A 17,145-nucleotide genomic window follows, 5' to 3' on the forward strand; every position below is an offset into this window, starting at 1 on the left:
AATAATGTAGTCGTGAAATAGCACTATTTCCCCGTTTTTCCGTTGTACACTCTAGGTATTATCCGCTCTTGATGTGATGTATATTTGATAGGTATTACTACTGTTATCATAGCAGTGTGTAGAAGGTATTATTATAGGTAAAATACAAAATGATATTACTGTTTTGTTCTTTATTGTCAAAAATGTCAAAATAATATTGGTCCAGTAAAATTTAGTCCGGTCCAGTAAATTTTGCTGGCTTGGTGGACCGAAGGTCCAGTGTTTAGAAATTTCATTCGTGAAGACTGAAAGTGGCTGAAAAAAACGGGTGGACTGACAGTCCATTTAACTTGTTAAATTTACTGGACTGAGAGAGATTTTGGTGGTCTCGGACCATGGTCCACCGCCTAACGTCGAAGACTGCCGATATATACAATCCTATTGCGTGGAACTTACTTTAATCTGAACTTGAATCATTTATCTACGTGCGTGCACGCTATGATGTCCTGGTAGCGGCCACAACATAAGAATATATCAAGTTGGTGACCACCCCTAGGGTCACTACAGTATTTTTGGGGGCTCGTCCGGGATCTCTCGCATTGCAGATTTGTGTCAGGTTATAAGAAATCATGTCAGGTTTTCTGGACTGTATATGCTCATTCTTTACTCCAAACACATGACAGGGGAAGATACCAAGGAAGAGAGTGAGTAGTGGAGATAGCAGGTCTCTTACGCAATCGTCCCTGGGAGATGCATTACAGGGAATAGGCGTAGCCGATGTTGAACAAGCTAGGGAAGCAAGGGTTGAGTTAAAGCAAGGAAGCTGGGAATTGTATAAGGGAGATATGAATGAAGACAGTCGTGCAGATGGAATAAGGGCGAGTGTCAAACCTAAGATGTTAAATCCAGCCTATTCTAAGACCCGTTCTAGCAATATTCAAGATAGCCCAAGGATACATGCTCCTATAAGAAATTCAATTTCTGATGATAGCGAGGATGAGGATGCGGATTTTCTTGGGAGGCCATTGTTGAGGAGAATTACGTCAGTTGGCAAACCAGTATCTCAACACTGGCAGGAAATGCCTAGAGCTTTTGTTGGTCGCAGGGATTCATTCCAGCATGAGATGGCAGGACACTCCCCAGTTAGACAGGTTAATATAGAGAAAACCTCGCCCCCAGTATGGATGGATAAGGAGGAAGCCAACACGCCGCCTTCTGCACACTGGAACTGGTCTTCCAGGGCACAACCCTCGAGGAACAACACGCTTGATAGGGATAGAGAAATTTTCGGACAGGAGGCATACTGCTCCATTGAGTCATTGGATCCACCTTCCACAAGGAGAAGCTTGAGCGAACAATCTGGACGAAGTAATCAGGATTTCCGCAGGAGGATGCCGGATCCCTTCATACGAGAAAGTATGGCAGGAGCACCTATAAATCTTGGATTTAGCAACAAGAACTTTAGGGAGAAAAAGCCACCAACTTTTTCAAGAGGAGATGGAACTTGCTTTCAGCAATTCATCATAAAGTTTGAGATGGTAGCTAAGTTCAATCATTGGCCATTGGAGGACTGGGGAGCCCAGGTTTGCCTTTGCTGGGAAGGAGATGCATGGGAGACGGTAATGGACCAGGCAGCCAAGAGGCAAAACGATTATGGATTCCTGGTAGAGGTGCTCCAACGACGCTTCAATCCAGCTCACCGAAGGCATGTACACAGGAGCGAATTGCGGCATATTACACGAAAACCAGGAGAAAGCCCTGAGGACTATGGAGCCACCATCAGACGTATGTTTGCGAGAGCTTATCCGGATATGCCTTCCTATGAGTGCACAGGGATAATGGTAGATAAATACCTGGAGGGTTTGGAGGATGGTGACGTACGAAGACATGTAGGCCTGAAGGAGCCCGCCACCTTGGACGAAGCAATTACTATGGTTGCCCAGTATGAGGCAATTACCAAAGAAGTTAACGCTGCAAGGAAACCACCTATGGGGAGAGTGCATCAGGTAGGAGGAAAGAATAACCAAGAGTCTAACACAGGAGCTATGGCACAACTACTGAAAGATGTAAGGGAGTTAGCTAAGGAGGTACAGGACTTGAAGGCGGCAGTGACAAGGCAAAGACCAACTGAGGCTGGCTATATGCAAGGCGGGACAACTCGCTACGGATATGGGAACTCAGGAAACTATGCGGGAGTTAGACCCTTTTCCAACTCATCCCAAGTGGAATGTTTCTACTGCCATCAGAAAGGGCATGTGCAGAGAAATTGTCCTAACAAAGGAACATCCGGAAACTATAAGGGAGAAGGGCCGAATCCCGCAACACCCAGCGAGAAGGTGTCAGGAACCTCCGTGCCATTAAAGGAATTCTGCACCCTACACCAAACCTGGTTGATACTAGTACAGTTATATGTGAATAAATAATAAAATATATTTATACCGATTTGTTTTTGTCTTCCTTGTTAATTCGCCATTGCAATAGGGCTTTAGCTAGCCAAGACACAGATGTCAGAATGCTGCCATGTTTTTCTGCCACCAACGGCGCCAGCAGTATGAATGAGCGGAGCTGTTCACACACATGTTGCCCGCGTCGGAGCCGTGCTGTCGGGCCTGATTGTGCGCCGAGATTCGGAGCAGCACTGTTCCCGTAGATTACGTATATTCGGAGACGGAGATTGTGCGCTGAGATTCGGAGCAGCTCTGTTCCCGTAGATTACGTATATTCAGAGACGGAGATTGTGCGCCGAGATTCGGAGCAGCTCTGTTCCCGTAGATTACGTATGTTCGGAGACGGAGATAATGCGCCGATTTTCGGAGCAGCTAGTATATACCCGTCATAATGCTACATCTGTGATGCACCGAAATTCGGAGCAATACTCATAGGTCACAGTATAAGATACGGGTTGATCACCTACCTCTTAATAGTTTGTTTATACGAGTACTGTTTATGTTTACGTACGATAGGTAAAGGACCTATATATATTTTGTTCATAATAAAAGTTTAGCTAGACTAAACAAGTTACCGCTTCAGTCATTAGTTCTGGAATCTTTCTGCCTGTCGTTGTCGGTGTCGGTGTTCGAGTAGAACTAGAAGTAGAAGAGCGTAACTGATTACGGACACATGCGCAATCGCCGTCCTCGTAAAGGAGCGAGAAATGATCCCACATTTAATCTAAAAATGCACCATTGTGCGCATACTCACTGGTGACCACCCCTAGGGTCCCTACATATGTACAGGTGTGCATGCCGCAATTTACCGTGCACCTGTTACTACAAACGTCAATCGAAATGTCAACCCAATCTGCAAAACCTAACTGACCTCAATTTTTCCTTCTCCGTTTTGGAAATTTTGTTTTGATATGTGAACCTGCCAAGGACACACGTATTTGCTGCTAAATAGTTACTATAAGCATAAACACGTCTATACTTTACATATCTGTATATTCCTTGTTGTTGATTGTAGGTGTGGTCATTGTAAGAAGTTAGCCCCAGAATATGAACAGGCAGCAACAATTCTGAAGGCCAATGATCCTCCTGTAGCACTTGCGAAGGTACATGTCCACAATATAATAATAATATAGATCTAGTCGTAAAGTCTAGTGTAGTGCCAGTATTTTTTACCAAAGTTTAGCTCAGCCAGGGCTCAGAAATTAGTTTTACTATTGAGGTGTAATATCATTGCTTTCAGTAATTTAAATCGTTGTAGTACACTTTAGAAGCAGCGCGTGTAACACTGTAAGGTAATGCTACATTTCAGGTCGATTGCACGGCGAATCAAGACGCTTGCCAAAAGCACGGCGTCAGTGGTTATCCGACTCTCAAGATCTTCAGAGGAGGAGAGTTATCTGGCGATTACCAAGGACCTCGGGAGGCTAGTGCGTAACTCTTCCTTACATTGCATGTTGATTGCAGTGTGTTACAGCTTGCTTAGCATCATACCCAGTAATCAACTGATAACTATAACTAAACCCTACTCTGCAATTCCATTGCAACTAGTTTAGGAGCAATTAAAATTGTGACCTTTTACATGCTATAGAGGTCATTGATGCAAATGATGTGATGTATATATATGTATCGTCGTCTTTTCCTACAGATGGTATTGTGAAGCACATGCGTGGGCAGGTCGGAGCAGCGTCAAAAGAAGTGAAGAGTGTTGAAGAGATGGAAAAATTCTTGGAGAACTCTGTAGCTGGAATCATCGGTAAACAACAATAGTAACAGACGTTCGACCAGGAAGTTAGTTTGTTGTTTCTGTCGCTGATCGAGCTTCTGGTCCTAGAAGCCCTCAAAGTTAAATCAATGAAATCATGCTCAGTAGTGCTGGTCTCTACATCCTGTTCTTTTAAGTCTAAGCACAATAGTAACTTGGCAGTTGCAAATGTATAAGCTGTACATTTGATTCATTATGTTGTTAGGAAGCTTGATGGTTGTTTGTTTATTTGTTATATTTGGTGGCATCAGGGTGTAAACAAAAAAAAAGATTCAAACCTTGTGAACTGTTATTTCCACATAATCGTAAGTGATGCTGATAGGGTCTATGTCCCCCAGGGTACTGCCGGAACGTACCCTGGTAACTATCTAGCTGATATGGTTAGGGTTAGTGTTAGGGTTAGAGTTAGGGTTAGGGAGTAGGCGTAGGCGACTCCCTAGACTCGTTAGTCGAGTAGGCGAGGTACGGTCCGGCATATTAGATAGTAGTATTTAGTACCAGGGTACGTTCTGGTATACCGGACCGTACCCAGGATACGTTCCGGCAGTACCCTGGGGGACATAGACCCTATCAGCGTAAGTGATGTGATTTTTCCCATTTACAAGTGCCTATAGAATAGAGAGAGAAAATCCAATACTGTGATATGAAGATAATTGTGATATATATTTTGTACTTTCTAAGCTTGTGATCTCTGGCTGTAGGTTTCTTCGATTCGGAAACGGATTTGTACAAAATTTTCAAAAAAACTGCTGACTCATTCAGGGAAGAATACCGGTTTGCACACACATTTGACAGTGCTGTCGGGGAAAAGTATGGACATAAAAAGTAAGTAGTGGTGATATGCTTTGCTGCAAAACGTAAGCTGCAATCACATAAGCATGCATTGTGAAGGTCTACAAGTGATATGCGCACGAGACCAATTCTTAACACCTGCGGAAAGTGTTGCAATGACAATTTTAAAATTGCAAGGCTTTGGCAGATCGGTCTTCCGAAATATTGAGAGTTAATAACATGGTATCTTACATATATGTGTATTATGATATCGATCGGGAAATGGCATGGGAAATGGTCTGCATTGGTTGCCGGTCTAGGAGCTGTTAAAAAAGACCAGGGTTTGCAGAATGCGTATAGATTGGAAATAGTTTTGCAGTCTGGTGAGTTCTGAGCATACATTTTCTCGTACGGTTTAGCTGGTTAAATTTCCCACAAGAGGGTGCTGAGGTATTATTATCAGCAACCAGTAAAATGTAATCATAATGTTTATGTATCAAAGATTTTGTGGTGCTGTAATTATTGAGAAAATACATTTAACAGGAAATTTAATAGTGATCTAGAGATTATGCTCAAATTTCATCGTAAATACTGAATGTTTTAAGCACACCATAGACTTTGTTGTAGATATTTTGACAGGTATATATTGGCAGTGAGCTGATACAATCTCGAGTTTCAATTGTTGAGTGAATTCCGTAAATGTTTCGTTGTGAAACTCGGGCTGTTCTCTGAAATTGCGAGAGATGTGTGTACCGATGATGTTACGAAAAATCTTAGTAATATGCCGTGATAAAATAATGATCACAACCTTTCGCTGAGGTATACGAACATCTATCTTGCAAGTCACTTTACATGCATTATTATTAATGTTAGACTGCATTGCGTACGTGGCATCTAATGGGTGCCATGTTCATCCTTGTTTTAAGGTAAAGGTTTTGTAATGTATGTATTGTTACTCAACCAGATTTTAAACGATTATTTATACTAATATGGCTATTATGTGCTGTTATTGTTTATTCATAAGTGATTTTTCCCATTCGTGTAGCAATGTCGTCTTGTTCCGACCAAAGCGGCTCACAAACAAGTTTGAGCCGGATTCCGTGGTATATGATGGAGATGACACTGTGTCCAGCGTCAAGCAGTTCATATCTGATAAACTGTAAGTGATTTACGCGTTCTGTCGTCAGAAATTCCGAAAACTATTTCATCTTCCGACGATTAGAAGTATCCAAGCATGGTTCTGCATTACGAAAGAAAAAGAAAGATGCACATTTTACATTGTGGAACTCTTGTATCATCTTTCCGCAAAACTTTAGGGATATGCGAAACCGTGTTAGGCTAGGCCTAATGTCATTAATTGCAGTGGCGTTCGGCATAAATTGCATTTCCACAGTCGAGTTGCCCCTCAATTAGAGCACCCTTTCATAATTGTTGGTAAATGGTGTGGAAAAGAATTGAGTGAATAAAAGTAATTCCGTGGGCGGGATAATGACGGGGGATGTTCCGGCGTGGTTGGCACATGTTTGATGTGATTCGATGGTCCTGCGCAGACATGGCCTGGCCGGCCACAGGACGCGAGACAGCGAGAAGGATTTCAAGAAACCCCTCGTCGTGGTTTACTACAACGTGGACTACGTCAGAAACCAGAAAGGTACTAGGCCGGTGTTGCTGCTAGTGGCGGCTATGTCTGTTTTCACTTACTAACAGGGATCATGGAGATCGGTAAGGGGAAAAGTATGAGGATATAATCGTGGAAGGTAGACAGATGGCAATGAGAGATGGTGGGAGGGCTGGTGTTGGTGATAATGCTGGGATCCCTGACGATGCACCTCCGATAATTTTGACAATTTTTTGAGAATTTTGAAAAAGAAACAAGACCTAGAAGTACGAGTTTATAGCATTTCATTTAGACCATGGATGATTTCCTTTGTGGTATATAAGGCCACCATTTTTTATTTTGTTGGTTTACAGAATTTTTGTTGTTGTTGACTCGTAGGTAGGGTAAAAAAAAAATAATAATAATTGGTTGTTTTGTCAGATCAAACAAGTCAAAATACAGTGATACTGTTATACATGATATTAAAGTATTTTAAGAAAACTAAATGAAAACAAAACTCAACTTGTAATTATTTTTACTTTTATTATAAACTGTTTGTTTATGAAATGTTTTTGTTTTTTACATTTAAATTTTTTTTATTCATATTTCTTAGAGAAAAGGTCTGCGGGAATAAAAAAATACAGATTTTCAATTTTTTTTTATTTTTTTTTTTATTGAAAATTCGGGTCGGCAGATCTGTAAACCAACAAAATAAAAAATTCTCGCCTAAGGTGGAATTAGCAATGTCGTCATGAACATTCATACTTTGAATAATCTCCTATTATTCTTAAACACCATAGATGAATGCGGATGCAAACATGACCATATATAAGAGCTGTATGTGGGTTGTAGGGTTACACTAGCACTTGGGTTGAAGTGTTATATTCTGGTTGTTACCACTAAGTGTCACGCCAGAGTACAGTCGTTATAGCACAATACGGATGATGATTATTATACATCAGGGACGTGAATCTGAAAATGCTGATGAGATCTGATGTTCTGACGTTTGTGCTAATGGTTATTTGCGGTCTCCATACTCAATAGGAAGTCAGATTGGCCGTTTTCACTCCCTTTTCACATTGTGCCAAAAATTGTCATGTTAGGAGTGTCCTGTCATACGTAGCAGTCCAGTATTTAATTTTGTGTATTTCTTTTTAATTCAGGTTCGAACTACTGGAGGAATAGGTGTGTATCAATTTGTGTTATGATTGCATAGTTAGTTTGTAGTCTTCAGCTGGGTGTCTAGAAAACGAAGACCTAAGACCTAACCCTAACCCTAACCTACCCCGCCCCCTAAGGGTAGGTCTTCGTTTTCTAGACACCCGTCTTCAGCTGCTTCTTGCATAAATCATGTATTAGGGTTCATGTATATAAGGAATGTCTAGCAATTATAAATTTGTTTTGTTAACCTGATGCACATTGCGATATCTACGTTACTACCTTGTCATGGCAGCAACTTTTAACTAGTAGATCTGTGTCAGATCCTAAATTACAATATTGCAACCCTAGCATGCAGATGTGCAAAGAACACTGCATAGTAAGCTGCCTCTTTTACAGGGTAATGAAAGTGGCACAGAAGTTTGAAGGAGAGACTATATATTTTGCCATCTCAAGTTCTGATGACTTCATGAATGAACTGGAAGAGTTTGGCCTTAAGTACAAGGAGAAGCCGGTTGCTGCAGCACGCAATGTCAGGGGCGAGAAGTTTGCTATGACAGAAGAGTTTAGGTAAGTCTCCCCATTGCAGGTTACAGTCTTCTAAGTACTCGCTGCATTTTGCCATCTTGCAATGTTCTTACAATTTTTAGACGATGTGTGTACGTGCTTGCGTGCACGTGTGTCTGTGCATGTGTGAATGAGTGTATGATTTGTGTCATTGTTATTTGTGCAAATCCAAATGAAATTCTCACAGCTATACACGTTCGTAATCTGCTGGCATTTAAAATTGTTGAGCGTGTACTAGTGCGTCGTTGTTATGTCGTTATATTTCAGTATGGATACCCTTGAGGCATTCGTTCAGGATTTGTTGGCAAACAAGCTAACTCCCTACCTTAAGTCTGAATCTATACCAGCTGATAATGATGAGCCTGTCAAGGTAAACGTGACTCACTTGAAATCTTCCATCTCACGAGCAGGTTATCGTGACATCACCTTCCCGCATCACATTCTTTCATTATTTCAGTTCTTACATTTGTCGTTAATTACGGTGATGTGCTGCATAGCACATGCTTTGGTAAATTTTCAACTACTACAACGCTGTCGTCCTTTCAGGTCGTCGTTGCGAAACAATTCGACGAGATTGTCAACGACGAGAGTAAAGATGTTCTTATTGAGTTTTACGCCCCCTGGTGTGGACACTGCAAGCAGCTTACGCCAAAATACGAAGAATTGGCAACGAAGGTATGTGACTGCTGGCCAAGTGTCGAGATAAGATTCTGTTGTTGCACTTGTGGTTTTGTAGAAGTGAATTCAGAATGCAGATAGAGTGCATTCTTGCCGCTTACGAAGAATGGTCGTGAGAGATGTGCTGATGGCATTACAAAGGAAAGCTTAGTAATGTGCAGTGATAAAATAATGATCACAACTTATTTCGCTTAGGTACATATATCTCTCGCATGGCCATCCCGCCAGGTTTATGTGGATAATGATAGTACACGGGAAAGAGGAGACCAGAATTTTCTAACTTGACCTCATTCTCTGTTTGTCTTTTGAAACAATTTTGCTATTAATTATTCATGTAAGTTACTTAGTAACTCGTAATTCAGTGACTGTGTATGTAGTCAATTGCCACTGTATTCAGATTTGTATTCAGTATCCGTCTGGCATTTTGCAGCTAAAAGATGAAACAGATATTGTCATCGCCAAGATGGATGCAACAGCCAATGACGTGCCTGCCCCATATGATGTCCGTGGGTACGTGCGACACTCTGCGTGATCGATTTACAAATCGTTCCAGCCGGCTCAATTTTGCTGCACGAAAATTACTTCATTAAATTTTTCTGAGCAGAAACCAGCGTGAGATTCCCCATGAGAACAAGATTCGCTCACGCTCAACTAATTCTGCATTTCCAGCTTCCCCACGATCTACTGGGCGCCGAAGGGCCAGAAGCAGAAGCCGCAGAAGTACGAGAGCGGTCGTGAGGTGGAGGATTTCCTGCCATACATTGCGCAGCACAGCACCAACCAGCTGAAAGGATGGGATCGCAAGGGCAAGAAGATGTCGAAAGAAGAATTGTAATCGCATCGTCTTACGAACCATCTTTGCTGGCGTATTATTCCCCTGGAAAACTCCGCTGTCATTCGGTGACCGTGACGCATCTGTAACGAATCTGAATGCATGTTTACGATGATAAACGTTACAGATACCGGGAAATTTCCTTTAGGAGGCAATGTCATTTCTAAAAAAGATGATCGTGGTATAAAAAACGAACAAAACCTGGTGATATTTTGCTTGGGATGGAAGTTATTAACTGTCCACTGGGTTTCAGAAAATCGGAAATTGACTGGAATTTATGGAAAAACTATTTTTTACAACCAAGGTACTTTACTGCCTCAATGAGAATAACAGTATAACACCGGCATTAACAGCAATTTGTGGGTGGTGGTATTGTAGTATCAGATGCATGTGCTTTCCACGGCTCCTAATTGCTCTTGTGGCCTTCCTATGGGTACTCGTAAACGATTCCCCAGTGGCCGTGTACCAAGTTTTATTCCCATTACGACGTTGTGATCGCACGTGGCGCTAGCGCCGTTTTATACGCTCTCGAATTTTGTACGTGTCGGGCCGTCGCGCCCGAGTGTGTCCCCCCCGTGTTTATCGTTATTGCGATTGTCGGCGTGTTAAACACAAGTACGTTCTCTAGCCAGCCCTCTGAGCGCCTGCCCCATCTGTCGTGATTTGCTGAGCGGTCCTAATCTCGTTTACACCTGCGTGCAGCGGGACACGTTTTTGCTGTCACCGATCGCCACTGCCGCCGCAGGAGTTATGTCATTTCGGGGAAAAAAAAAACAATTTGCAGGGATCGTACCCTCGTCATGCAGCTAGGCCCGTCTGTAATCCCTTTCTTCGTTGACCGTTAGGAAATGGGCATAGAATCCATCCTAGCATGTTGCCGTTCACGTGACGCACAGTCTTGCATTGTATGCATGTATCCGTTAGCTACCCGGCAGTTTGCAGAAAGGTTCCTCTTTATAATTTCGTCCACTTGCTCGTAACAGTTGATTGTAACGGTGATTGTCGTTTTCAAAGTTATATTTTCGTGAAGTAACCGAGCGAGGTCCATTCTAGTTTTTGTATAGATGTCCGTTGTTGTACTGACGTAGTTGTTAATTCAGTTTCAATCTACAACTGCGGTATTGTCATCTTTTGCTACGGCGTTTCATGTCTGGTGAAAGTATCAGTAAACTACTTTGTGGACTACTACGTTGGTGTGTTTATCGCCAGATGTGCAGGTTTAATGTCTGCGTGCGAGTGGACACGATTTGAAGCCTTGCAGCATAGATTCTGACAGGTGGTAGTATGTGACGGGGATTGTTGGTTTATCTGCATGCATGTTGGACTGGTGAATAGGTGGCACACTAGGTTTGGGAGCTGCCTCGCTGGATGCAATAAAGGTCACTGTAAACCCCTCTAAGTTTGTACTTAATTTTGTTACTTTGTTTGTTAATAGCAAAATGACTTTTATAAAGACAATAGTTAGACAACAAAATAGTTCACACCTACAGGGTTTTTAATAAATTTAAATCTGTTCATATTCTACAGACATTGTATACAGTATGCCAACCAATGCCATACAAAGGGAAGGTAATCGAGTTTTATCTGAAGTGGACACCTGCATCACGCTTACACCTGTGTCGTGCTTACAATGCATCGCGTTGCCTTTGCACCGCATTTCCGACAATCGCCTACTTGATTTTCTCAAAAAAGGTTCGTCTAGTTATATCAGCTCGGTAGACAGCATCGATACAGCTCGGACGACGCCTCGATGTCGTGGTTGGACAGGCACGCCAAATTGATGGTGACGCGGGATTTGGCGGCGTGACAGTTCTTGCAGTGCACCCGACGAACCCTTCCGCAGCGGAATGCTGTGAGAGATGACAGACGCTCTCAGGCCACTAAGCTTTTGCCTTCTCCTTCTCTTTTTCCTTTTTCTCGGCCTGCGCCTCCGCCTCTTCCTTCTCGTATTCGTCGATCAGCTTCTGAACCTCCGCACCGGACAGTATCGTGATCACGCATTTGTCGTTGACCCTCGTCAGAGTAGCGAGCTCAACTGCAAGACGAGAAAAATATCACAACCGTTCCGTGATGACGCGCCGCGCCGCATTAAGCCGGTCAGTATGACGGGGAGAAATATGTACGACGGGCAGATATGAATCGCTGTCAATGTGCCCAATGTTTACCCAGGGTGAAAAACTGATAATTGGAGGCACTGGTCTCCAAGTGAATGACTCGGATGTGGGGACGTTTTAATAGGGGGGGGGGGATGGGTGCAATTTTTCCGGTGATGTGCTTCTAACGGTACCATTTTTCTTAAAAATTATATTTCTTTACTCGTTTCCGATACACGATGCCGTCTCTAGTATTCGTTCGAACAATGTCCCGCAGGTCGATTTTCAAGTTATCAGCGCGCGCCTCTTTGAGACCGCCCCGATCTTCCTTATTTTAAGATTATCATATTTTATTACGCGATTGCCTGATTGGTCCAGCATGACCTACAATCCAACACAAACAACTACACTGGGACGTTTTTGTGTACTTCGCTGGACTAGCAGCGGCCGGCGTAAACCCTCCTCGTACCGAGCGGGAGTGTGGGAGTATGATGCGGCGATAGCCGGGGGCGAAATTACACCTTAGGCCTGCCGCGCTCAGGCAGCGCCCGCGTGCCCGTGAGGCCATGCCAGTGCCTAGGGGGGTCTGGGGGCATTTGCCCCCAAAAGACTTTGTGAAATAGTTTTTAAGCCATTTTCCATGCCAATCGTGCAGGCACTCTCACGCGGCTTCCTTTCCCCCTTTGGGCCATATTCTCATGTCTTGATGCACACTCAACCCTCACCGACTCAATCCTACAAGTTCATTGGATTTGCAAACACCTTCTAGACGTTTCACCGCGACGCGTACACTCCCGCTCTAGCGTTTAATATAAGTAATAAATACACGTATTTAACAGATCAGGGCCTAAGAATTGCAAATTTCTCCACAACTCTTTTCACGTGTTTTTGTATTGTCCTGCAACCATACTTTCTTCGGCTATCCCTTTTTTTTTCTCCTTCTTTTCTTTCGCAATCTCAGGCGCGGCCGACATATTTGTATACAGGCCATCCCCCCCTCCCTTCAAACAAGCGGCGCGCGCGTGACTGCCATCCCCCAGTCCCCTCCGGGCTTCTCTACGCCCCCCTGGACTCTTCAGGTCCTTTCCGTGACTCGACTCTCTTTTACGCTCTATTTACTTTGTTAAATTCTACCTCCACTTCCATTTCTCATCTATCGAACTAACACCTCTGCTAGTCCAAGGGTCCGGTATTAGCTAGAGGCCAATAACAAAATAATCAGCTTCTGGTAACACTTTTTTAATCTTTCCTGTGGCTCGCGGCAGCCTAACAAACGAGTGCATTTTTTACGGCTTGGGGCTCCAGAGCTACTTTCTTCTATCTTCAGCCCATGCATCTATTGTCCTCCGTAAAATTTCTCTCCATAACTCCTTGACTCTCGCACTGCCCATCTCCCCTCCCTCTTGCACCTCCTTCTTTCTTCATTCCACGCATCCTCCCTCCCTTTAGTACCTCTCCCCCTCTTCTATCGCACCAGTATCTCGCACTACCATACGCCATGTGCTTCTATGCGCCATCCTTTTCAACATCGCCTTCATCTTTCTTCTCTCTATCACTCATTCTTTCTTTCTATCTTCACTTCTCACCCCCCCCCTTCTCGCTTGACTAATAGAATTACCACACTCCCTTCACTTCTCCCTCTTACTCTCCAATTCTCGATTTCTCCACCAGTTCCAGATCAATCCTGCCACATCACCACCAGCCTTCTCATCCACCCATCAGTCACCAGTGTAACATGGACAAAGACACGGCGCAAATCCAAGACATCATAATTTCCATGTAATTGATTGATATGGTTATTTTTTTAGATCCTCCCCCCTCCCCCTCCCTCCTCCCTGGATCCCCTCCTAGTTTTCTTTTTTTTACTTCATTTTCCTTCATCTTTCAACTTTCTTTTTACATCGACTGAGCAAGTTCAGAACTTCAGAGCGTGTTTTTAGTTACTTTGAGTATGTTAAAAAAAACTTGTACTGGAATCTCTAGGAATGCCGAGAGCTTCTGGGCAAGGTTTTACTTTAGTTTTTCTCCTCCCCAGTCCACGGTACCCCCATGCATAGATCAATGCTGCCGCACATCCGCAAAGTTACAAGTGCCTAGAATCTAGAATATACAGTTTACATTGCTTCTAGATATCTAACTGAATAAAAATAGTCCACTTTCTACGTTAAGAAAAGTGACGAATTCAGTTAACAGCTTTGATTACGTGCGTGTCAGGTGTCACTGGTCGTGCCCTCACTCCCTACGATAACCCCTGCGATATAAAAACTTATTGTTATGCGGTCATAAAAACACTGGGCTGCACTACATGTATGCCGGCGATGTAGCAATCGATTTCTTAGACTGTCGCGAGTTTTTGTTCGTGTGGCGAATCATGCGTTGATGCGTTGATGCGTTGATGCGTTGAGTGTGTGGCGATTATCTAGTCGCCCGGCCGGACCAGCTGACACGAGCAAGCAGTCGCCCGGTCGATTTTCTAATCGCCACTGGCGACTGGGCGACCGCTAGTTTCTTACGCTGTTTACCCGATACAGGGTCGAGTGTCTTTACAAACCATGGCACATCTTATGGAATACCCACTCCAGACAAAGTGTACACCAGCCGATTTCCACGAAGGGGGCCAGGTGCCGATAGACTGTGCGGAACACCGCTTGACTTGACAAACTCCAGATCCGGACTCGAAGACGACGACGATGACTAAGCTGTGTCATTTTAACATTCTAGCTTTTAAAATGGAATAGCGAGTGGATCTTGTATTGCACTTACTTTTCTCGTTAGTTAGCTTCGTGATGTCCAGGGATTTGCTGAGAACTTTGACGGCTAGCTTCAGACCTGTTTGAAGCTTCATCTCTCCCGCCTTGTATTCCTGCTTCAGCATCGATACCGCTGCCTGCAAAGCAAGAATCGGTCTGCGCGTCAGAACACGGATACAAACAGTGTCTACAGATTTCGACGCGTTATCTTTCACATTTGTAAGCGGATTCGTCCGAGAAGTAACTTACAGCACAGTTGTTGCCGATACAGGTCGCCTTCCAACCTCCATAGTTGCCACTCGGGTCACTCTGGTAGAGCTGGAATCCATAGTGCTTATCCCACCCCATGTACAGAATGGAGACGCCGAACGGCCGCAAGCCTAAGACAAATGAACAAACTCGTGGGTCTACCCTTTTGCAAATTATTTTCGTTCATTATATTCTAAGATCTATAAGCAATTTTTGAACTTGCTAATGATATTCGTCGATGAATCTTATTACTATTATTCTAGTCGACCCAGGGTGAATTCTGAAATGTTACTCGAATAAAAAAAATACAAAGATTAACTTAATAGGTATACAAAATAAGGAGATATGTTATACCTCCATATTGTGTGTAGGCCTGTTTTATGTCACATAGCCAGCTAACCAACTGTTCACATGGAATGGGCTCCTGATACTGAAGATTGTACCTACAAATGTACCGTCAATGAATTGTCATAATAGGTAGATGAAGTGATAAGAGATAGAATAGAAGATGATGAGTAGAATAAGTAGTATTGTCCACCTTTTAATTACAATATTAGCAATTATATCTGTACATCTTACATTTATTTAAATGAACAAGTGCATTTCTAAAACAAGTGCCGCAGAGCGACAGCGCTCAACTGACGTGTACTGTAGCCGGGTATTCTTCTGATAAACTCACTGGCAACCGAATCAAGTGCGCCCTCCCGCCACCGCGTTGATAGGCTTTGCTATACCGGTAGTACAGTAATAAAGATATAGCTGTGTAACTTTAATGACTTCGCTATATTAACCAATAACGTCATCATGGATATGCGTCGAGTGCGAGCATAGTGGTGGTGGTGGGGGGAGGGGAGGGTGTAAGGGGGCTCTAATAGCAAAAGCAGTTCAGTCCTTTGTTAACAGTCAACAAATCCATGTTTAACCCTCCTCTTGAGGGTCAAAAGGTTATCAGACAGGGGGGATGGTGCAATTTGGTGATGTGCATTCTAAGGTATTCTTAAAAATTATATTTTTTACTCGTTTCGATACACTGATGCGTAGTAATTCGGAACAAGTCCGCAAGTCGATTTCAAAGATCAGCGGCCTCTGAAGACCGCCCATTATTCCTATAAATTATCATATTTTATTACGCGATTGCTGATTGGTCAGCATGACCTAGAAAATCGAACACAACAAACATGGAGAGTTTGTGTACTTCGCATGGACTTTAGCAGGGGCGTAAATCCGTACCGAGGAGTGGGGGAGATGATCGGCGATAGCCGGGGGCGAAATTAACCTTGGCTGCCGCAGGCAGGCCCGCGTGCCGTGAGCATGCCAGTGCTAGGGGGGTCTGGGGGCATGCCCCCCAAAAGATTTTGAAATATTTAAGCCATTTTCCTGCAATCTGAGGCATACGGTGGGCCATATTCTCATGTCTGATGACACTCAACCCTAGACTCAACCCTACAAGTTAGGATTCAAAACACTTCATGACGTTTCAGAGAGCGTACACAGTTAGGTTACTATAGTAATAATACATGTATTAAAAGACAGGTAAGAATTGCAATTTCTCACAATTTCACGTGTTTTTGTATGTTTGCAACCATACTTTTCGGCTATTTTTTTTCTCCTTTCTTTTTTGAATCTCAGGGGGGATATTTGTACAGACCATCCCCCCCTCCTTCAAAAGCGGGGGGGGATGCATCCCCCCATCCCCTCCGGGATTTACGCCCCTGGACTTTAGGCTTCGGACTATTTTTAGTCTATATTTGATTAAATTTACCATTCATTTCATTCGAATAATGTAGAAGGTTAGTAGAGAATAACAAAATAATCAGTTTGGTAAATTTTTTATTTCCTGTGCGGCAGCCTAAAAACGAGCTATTTTAGGCTTGGCCAGAGCTACTTTTTCATAGCATGATTTTGTTAAAATTTTCATAATTTTGATGCACTGACTCTAATATCATTCATCAGCATTCAGTACTCAGCACCAGTATCAGACTACAGTGTTAAGAAATCTTCAACAAGTTACATTCTATCACATTTTTTTTATCTCATTTCACTTGACTAAGAAACCAATCACATTCTTATTCAATTTCATTCACACAGACAGACATGCACTACACAGTACACATAGTCAGGTAACATGACAAAGACAGGAAATCAAGAATTATAATCATGGTAATGATGGTATGGTTATTTTTAAGTTTCTTTTTTTTACTTCATTTCCTTCATCTTTCAACTTTCTTTTTACATCGACTGAGCAAGTTCAGAACTTCAGAG

The 17,145-nt window shown here is 43.0% G+C and overlaps 2 protein-coding genes across 2 annotated transcripts in view; one reads left to right on the top strand and one right to left on the bottom strand.

The window, feature by feature from the left end:
- LOC106805339 (protein disulfide-isomerase A3-like) overlaps positions 1-11,190 on the top strand; it is an 11,707-nt gene extending 517 nt beyond the window's left edge. The window contains exons 2-13 of the mRNA XM_014806892.1: positions 3,442-3,529; positions 3,736-3,853; positions 4,072-4,179; positions 4,890-5,013; positions 6,005-6,118; positions 6,510-6,610; positions 7,720-7,741; positions 8,114-8,284; positions 8,549-8,651; positions 8,828-8,956; positions 9,390-9,469; positions 9,629-11,190. Of these exons, the coding sequence (XP_014662378.1) occupies positions 3,442-3,529; positions 3,736-3,853; positions 4,072-4,179; positions 4,890-5,013; positions 6,005-6,118; positions 6,510-6,610; positions 7,720-7,741; positions 8,114-8,284; positions 8,549-8,651; positions 8,828-8,956; positions 9,390-9,469; positions 9,629-9,794 (1,324 nt within the window). The 3' untranslated portion in view covers positions 9,795-11,190. The remainder of the gene's footprint in view (positions 1-3,441; positions 3,530-3,735; positions 3,854-4,071; positions 4,180-4,889; positions 5,014-6,004; positions 6,119-6,509; positions 6,611-7,719; positions 7,742-8,113; positions 8,285-8,548; positions 8,652-8,827; positions 8,957-9,389; positions 9,470-9,628) is intronic.
- A 75-nt stretch (positions 11,191-11,265) lies between these two features.
- Positions 11,266-17,145, bottom strand: part of LOC106805342 (proteasome subunit alpha type-4-like) — an 11,113-nt gene continuing 5,233 nt past the window's right edge. Inside the window, exons 5-8 of the mRNA XM_014806895.1 lie at positions 15,238-15,326; positions 14,884-15,014; positions 14,648-14,771; positions 11,266-11,826 (exon numbers count right to left, since the gene is read on the bottom strand). Coding sequence (XP_014662381.1) covers positions 11,672-11,826; positions 14,648-14,771; positions 14,884-15,014; positions 15,238-15,326 — 499 coding nt within the window. The 3' untranslated portion in view covers positions 11,266-11,671. The remainder of the gene's footprint in view (positions 11,827-14,647; positions 14,772-14,883; positions 15,015-15,237; positions 15,327-17,145) is intronic.

The sequence above is a fragment of the Priapulus caudatus genome, unplaced genomic scaffold, assembly GCF_000485595.1.
Source record: "Priapulus caudatus unplaced genomic scaffold, Priapulus_caudatus-5.0.1 Scaffold110, whole genome shotgun sequence".
Taxonomy (NCBI): Eukaryota; Metazoa; Priapulida; class Priapulimorpha; order Priapulimorphida; family Priapulidae; genus Priapulus; species Priapulus caudatus.